The 7,216-nt window shown below is 37.2% G+C and overlaps 1 protein-coding gene across 1 annotated transcript in view; it reads left to right on the plus strand.

Annotated features, from left to right (window-relative positions):
- The window catches only part of LOC104231434 (NAC domain-containing protein 1-like), a 50,931-nt gene extending 43,751 nt beyond the window's left edge, over positions 1-7,180 (plus strand). The window contains exons 3-4 of the mRNA XM_070168705.1: positions 1,619-1,910; positions 6,932-7,180. Of these exons, the coding sequence (XP_070024806.1) occupies positions 1,619-1,910; positions 6,932-7,180 (541 nt within the window). The remainder of the gene's footprint in view (positions 1-1,618; positions 1,911-6,931) is intronic.
- Positions 7,181-7,216: the final 36 nt, after the last annotated feature.

Consider the following 7,216-nt stretch of genomic DNA (forward strand, 5'->3'; position numbering starts at 1 on the left):
AGTTCATGTTACCTCATCTGGTTATCTCTGCTCTAAATATATGTTATCAATGTCTAAGTTTGTCATCATCAAAAAGGGGGAAATTGATGGGTTTTCAATGTCTTTGCCTTATGTTTTGATGATCTAACAAACTTACTGTCAAGAACCAGATAGGGAACCTTACACACTTGGTACACATTCCAGCCTAAACTCCAGCTATAGTTACTACTACAAGTATAGAGAATAGAGGAACAAGATAGAGACCTGATCCCTTGGTGATTCTCTGACGGGAAGTACAAGTCAACTATACAGCTGGAAAGCAACTGCAGAAGTGACTGCCTGCAACTGTACACGCGACAGTGCAGCAGTCACTTCCCATTAGGAAGAGGCGTGTACCAACCAAGAATTGACATCATCCTTGGGATGTCTTTAGTAGTATAACAATATGGTGCAAGGCACAAGATATTCACTTGAGCATTTAGTGATATTCTCTCAAGCATTAAAGATCGCATCCAACATTGAAGTCACCAGTGTGTCAAGAACAAGAAGACAACTTCACTAAGGATCAGTTCCACAATGAGTCTATGTGCGTTCGTAATTGAGTTGTAATCTTGTTGTTTGTTCTTCATTGTATCTCCTATCTTGCTTTCTTAGAAGCATTGTTTTAGAAAACTCAAAATCATAAATCTTCTGAGTTTGTGTTGTGAATAGAGTTAGTCATAAGTTAAAGTCTTTATAACTAGTGAGTGATAAAGTGGCTTGTGATAAGTGTATCACAAGTCAGTTGAGTTGAAGTCTTTGTAATAGAGTCATTACAAAGTAGCTTGTAATAGTGTGTTTACAAGTAAGTGAAGTTGAAAGCCTACAAGTGTAGGTCGTAGTTTTTGTCCCCTTGACTTGGGATTTTTTTACGTAAAAATCCCGTGTCTCATTTTACTTACTGTTTTAATTAGTATTCTCAGTGAAAACTCATAGAGCATCAGGTACTCTATAGTTTGGTGGATTCATATAAACTAACACATTCACTTCACCAAGCTTGGTGTCAGTAAAGACAAAACAATATTCGAGAGTTTATTTTATAGATGTAGAGCATACCAATCTTAGAAGCTAAACTAGTGAATGCACGCCTAATATGCGAACACTAAAGAGAGAACCGGGGCTAATTTGTGTGTAGTCTAAAAACAAAAACAAAAAGCAATTTAACGCATAATCCACAAGAGGAACTATATGGAAGTTTAATTCTCTTTATGCTCGTATTCATAGCGCGATTGGAATCAATTTTTAATAATAGTAAAAAAATAAAATAAAAACATTATATCAATATCTTTTTTGTTTCTATTGATTTTTATTAATAATAAGATTTAATTAGTTGCATTGTTGCATTTATTAAATCAATAAATGTATGCCATATATTTTTACGTAAGTTTTATCACTTCACAATTGATCTATGGTAGTTAATATGAATTTGTGCATGTAACAAGTGTAAATTGTTTGATTTTGTAACAAGTAATATGATTTAAATTTCATCACTAGAAAATATTTAGATGATTTAGAATTGGCCTAATAATAATAACTTTTTTAATCAAATCAATTAAGTTCTTGAATGAAATAAAAATATGGAAACAATAAAATATGGGAGTTGGGCACAGCAGAATAAAGGCAAGAAAATTCTTGTTGAAGATGGAAGTCTGATTATTAGGTATAAAAGAAGCTTGAGTTACAAGAACAAGAAAGACTCCTCTTTGAATGGCCGTTGGTTGATGATGGAGTATTTCTTGGCTGACTCTCTTCTTCAGGAATTGAAATATGAGGAAGCAAAAATGTTTGTAATATGTGCGATTAAGAAGAACCCCGGATCAAAAATCAGAGGAAACACCAATGCTACTATTTCAGAGTATAAGAGGTTAATTGATCGTGTCATGCAAGAAGGGGTTCATCTCCAAACCTCAGTATTGATTGCCAAAGTCCCACATCGGTTGTGGGCAAAATATTTATGGAAATTTCACCTATAAAAGGAGGCCTAATGTTTAGGATTAAAACACACCTCTCATTTGTTTTCTTATCTTCTTAAGGCATTTGAATCTTCTCTCTTTTAGTATTATTTCACTTGTATTTTTGGAGTGGAATAAATATTGGTTGTGTCCGAGGAAGTAGGCAAAATTGTCCGAACCTCGTAAATTCTAGTGTTCTTTTTATTGTTGCTTTATTGTCTTATTTATTATTTGGTGGCTGCCATAATTTTTGGTATAGTAATTGTGACTCATTCACACTATATATATTTGGCTTCCGCAACAATTGGTATCAGAGCCAAGGTACTGTCTAAGTATGCTCTATGGTTGCAGCATAGTCTGATCTTCCACATCAAAAAAAATTTATCTTGGTAACTGTGTCAAGGTTATGTCTTAGTATGCTCTGTGGTTGCAGCTTAGTCTGATCTTCCACACCAGAAAGGAAATAATCTTGATTCGTGTCGTCAGCTATTAAATAATATTCGTGTCAAAATGGGAGACAATAAACAAGAAGAATCTACATCAAGTGTCAATAATACGTCATCGTTGACATCTTCTCTTATGACAAGAATTGTGTCAAATGCGAAATTTGCGGTAGAAATATTTGACGGATCAGGACATTTTGGGATGTGGCAAGGCGGGGTTCTAGATGTCCTTTTTTAACAAGGGCTAGATCTTGCCATTGAAGAAAAAAGACCAGATGTTATTGGAGAAGAAGATTGGAGAATTATCAACCGTGTTGCGTGCGGTACCATTCGATCCTACCTTTCTAGTGAGCAGAAATATCCATACACAAAGGAAACTTCTGCAAGTAAATTATGGAAAGCACTGGAGGATAAATTTTTGAAGAAAACAGTCAAAATAAATTGTGCATGAAGAAGAGACTGTTTCGCTTCACCTATGTTCCTAGTACCACAATGAACGAACATATCACCAGTTTCAATAAGTTGGTCACAGACTTACAAAATATGGATGCAACATTTGATGATGGTGACTTGACCTTGATGTTATTGGGGTCACTTCCTGATGAGTACGAATACCTTGAAACTACTCTACTCCATGGGAATGACGAAATTTCTCTCAGAGAAGTTTATTCGGCTTTGTACAGCTATGAACAAAGAAAGGGAGAAAAACAAAAGGGCGGAGAAGGAGAAGCACTGGTTGTGAGGGGTCGTCCTCAAAATCAAATGAGGACAAAGAAGGGAAGATCCAAGTCAAGATCTAAACCCAGCAAAGATGAATGTGCCTTTTGTCGAGAAAAGGGGCACTGGAAGAAAGACTGTCTGAAGTTGAAGAATAAGGCCAAACATAACAATGGAAAGGCCATTATGGATTCAAATGTAGCTGATTGTGATGATTCAGACTTCTCATTAGTTACAATAGAGTCATCAACATCATCAGACATATGGTTGATGGACTCGGCTTGTAGCTATCATATGTGTCCCAACAGGGACTGGTTCGTGGAATTTCAAGAAGGAGAATATGGAGTCATCCACACAGCGGATAACAGCCCTCTTACCTCATATGGCATTGGTTCAATACGATTAAGGAACCATGATGGAATGATCAGAACATTAACAGATGTTCGATATGTACCGGATTTGAAGAAGAATCTCATCTCTGTGGGAGCCCTAGAATCAAAAGGGTTCAAAATCATTGCAGAAAATGGAGTGATGAGAGTATGCTCTGGTGCACTAGTGGTAATGAAGGCTAATCGGAAGAACAATAACATGTACCACTATCGTGGTAGTACAGTTATTGGGACAACGACAGTGACGTCCAATGACGACAAAGAGGCAGAAGCAACCAGGCTATGACACATGCGCTTGGGACATGCTGGAGGAAAATCCTTGAAAACTCTATCAGATCAAGGATTGTTAAAAGGAGTAAAGACTTGCAACTTGGAGTTTTGTGAGCATTGTGTCAAAGGGAAACAGACAAGGGTTAAATTTGGTACAGCGATCCATAATACTAAAGGCATTTTGGATTATGTACACTCTGATGTTTGGGGTCCTTCCAAAACACCTTCATTGGGTGGGAAGCACTATTTTGTAACCTTTGTTGATGATTTTTCTCGAAGAGTGTGGGTGTATACAATGAAAAACAAAGATGAAGTGCTGGGAATTTTTCTCAAATGGAAGACGATGGTGGAGAATCAAACAGGCAGGAGGATCAAGTGTATTCGCACAGACAATGGAGGTGAATACAAAAATGATCATTTCAATAAGGTCTGTGAAAATGATGGCATCGTCCGACACTTCACTGTTAGACATACACCACAACAGAATGGAGTGGCAGAACGTATGAACCGGACCTTGCTGGAGAAGGTACGGTGTATGTTGTCCAATGCTGGCTTGGGCAAAGAATTTTGGGCTGAGGCAATTACATATGCATGCCACCTCATTAATCGTCTACCATCTGCTGCTATTGATGGCAAGACACCATTTGAAAAATGGTATGGAAAGCCTGCTGTAGATTATGACTCTTTGCACGTGTTTGGCTCAACTGCATATTATCATGTGACAGAGTCAAAATTGGATCCAAGGGCAAAGAAGGCTATTTTTATGGGAATTACTTCTGGAGTCAAAGGATATCGCTTATGGTGTCCTATGACAAAGAAAGTAATATTCAGCAGGGATGTTACCTTTGATGAATCTGCTATGGTAAATAAGGTAACAGAAGATACCAAACAAAATGAAGGGTGCTTCTAAGCAGGTGGAGTTTGAGGGAAAATTTATTTTTCCTACACAAGAAGCAGAGGAGGAAACAAATGAAGATTACCCTCTGGAAGGAGAGCCAGTAGAGGAGATTCCAACTCAGGAACCTCAACAACAACTTGAATCAATAGCAACCAGCAGGCCAAAAAGAACAATAACGAAACCTGTTCGTCTCATAGAGACAGTTGCTTGTGCAACCTCAATTGTAGCTGATGATGTTCCTACCACTTATAAAGATGCTGTCCAAAGTTCAGAAGAAGATAAGTGGAGGATTGCCATGAATGATGAAATACAGTCCCTTCATCAGAATCATACATGGAGATTGGCCAATCTCCCGAAGGGAAAGAAAGCAATTGGGTGCAAATGGGTATTTGCAAAGAAAGAAGGATTTCCTAACCAAGAAGATGTTCGCTACAAAGCAAGATTGGTGGCCAAAGGATATGCTCAAAAGGAGGGAATTGATTACAATGAAGTATTTTCTCCAGTTGTAAAACATTCCTCCATTAGAATTATGTTGGCTTTGGTAGCACAGTTGGATTTGGAACTAGTTCAGATGGATGTAAAAACTGCGTTTTTACATGGAAACTTGGAGGAGGAAATCTACATGACTCAGCCAGAAGGATTCAAAGTTGCTGGAAAGGAAAATATGGTGTGCAAACTTGAAAAATCGTTGTACGGATTGAAACAATCTTCTAGACAATGGTACAAAAGATTTGACAAGTTTATGTTGCGGCAAGGGTACAAGAGAAGCAAGTACGATCATTGTGTGTATTTGCGTAAGCTCAAAGATGGTTCTTTTGTATATCTTCTCCTATATGTTAATGATATGTTGATAGCTTCTAAGAATTCGGAAGAAATTGATAAGTTGAAGATTCAACTAAAGAAGGAGTTCGAGATGAAGGATCTGGGTGAGGCAAAGAAAATTCTTGGCATGGAGATAATAAGAGATAGACGTTCAAAGAAACTCTGTTTATCTCAGAAAGAATATTTGAAAAGAGTACTACACGTTTTGGCATAGATGAAAATACTAAGCGAGTTAGTACTCCACTTGCTCCCCATTTTAAGCTAAGTACTACTATGTCGCCAAAAGATGAAGCTGAACGAGAGTATATGTCAAAGGTACCATACGCAAATGTTGTTGGTAGCTTGATGTATGCAATGGTCTGCACGAGACCTGACATTTCACAAGTTGTTGGAGTTATTAGTAGATATATGCATAATCCGAGAAAGGAGCATTGGCAAGCTGTGAAGTGGATTCTACGGTATGTTCATAATACTGTAGATGTTGGGTTAGTTTTTGAGCAAGAAGGCAATCAGTCTATAGTTGGATATTGTGACTCAGATTTTGCGGGTGATCTGGACAAACGAAGATCAACTACTGGTTATGTGTTTACTTTTGCAAAGGCACCAGTTAGTTGGAAGTCTACTTTGCAGTCAACAGTTGCTTTGTCTACAACAGAGGCAGAATACATGGCTATTACAGATGCTGTGAAAGAGGCAATTTGGCTTCAAGGATTGCTAAAGGAGCTTGGTGTTGAACAAAAAGGTATCACAATTTTTTGTGATAGTCAAAGTGCTATTCAATTAGCGAAGAACCAAGTTTATCATGCAAGGATGAAGCACATTGATGTTCGATATCATTTCGTACGAGAAATCATTGAAGAAGGTGGAGTCACGGTGAAGAAAATTCATACTACAGAGAATCCTGCTGATATGCTGACAAAAGTGGTGACTGCGGTCAAGTTTCAATATTGTTTGGATTTGATCAACATTGTTGAACACTGAAGATTGAAGATGAAGACACAACCAAAATTTGTTACTGAGAGAAAATTGAAGATGTGGAATTTTGCAAGGTGGAGATTTGTTGATTGCCAAAGTCCCACATCGGTTGTGGGCAAAATGTTTATGGAAATTTCACCTATAAAAGGAGGCCTAATGTTTAGGATTAAAACACACCTCTCATTTGCTTTCTTATCTTCTTAAGGTATTTGAATCTTCTATCTTTTAGTATTATTTCACTTGTATTTTTGGAGTGGAATAAAATATTTGTTGTATCCGAGGAAGTAGGCAAAATTGTCCGAACCTCGTAAATTCTAGTATTCTTTTTATTGTTGCTTTATTGTCTTATTTATTATTTGATGGCTGCCATAATTTTTGGTATAGTAATTGTGACTCATTCACACTATATATATTTGGCTTCCGCAACACTCAGAACCCTCACAACAGAGTATTATGATTTTCTCTAAGAACAGTCCTATGATGTTGGAGAGCACTTCCTCTAATGTTTTCTCTATGGGACAATTAGAACAAAATAATGGAATGCTGGTTCAGACTGATTCTGATGAATTCTTTGGAATGGTGAACGTGGAAAATCAAGAATGCTATTATCAGGAAGGTTTCTTGGAAGAATTTGATTGGGATTCTGTTTTGGATTTTGATAATCATGGTTTTATGCAGAATGACTTGGTTTACTAATTCTGGAAAATTGGACCTTAATGATGTTTTTGAAAA

Source organism: Nicotiana sylvestris, chromosome 3 (assembly GCF_000393655.2).
Source record: "Nicotiana sylvestris chromosome 3, ASM39365v2, whole genome shotgun sequence".
NCBI lineage: Eukaryota > Viridiplantae > Streptophyta > Magnoliopsida > Solanales > Solanaceae > Nicotiana > Nicotiana sylvestris.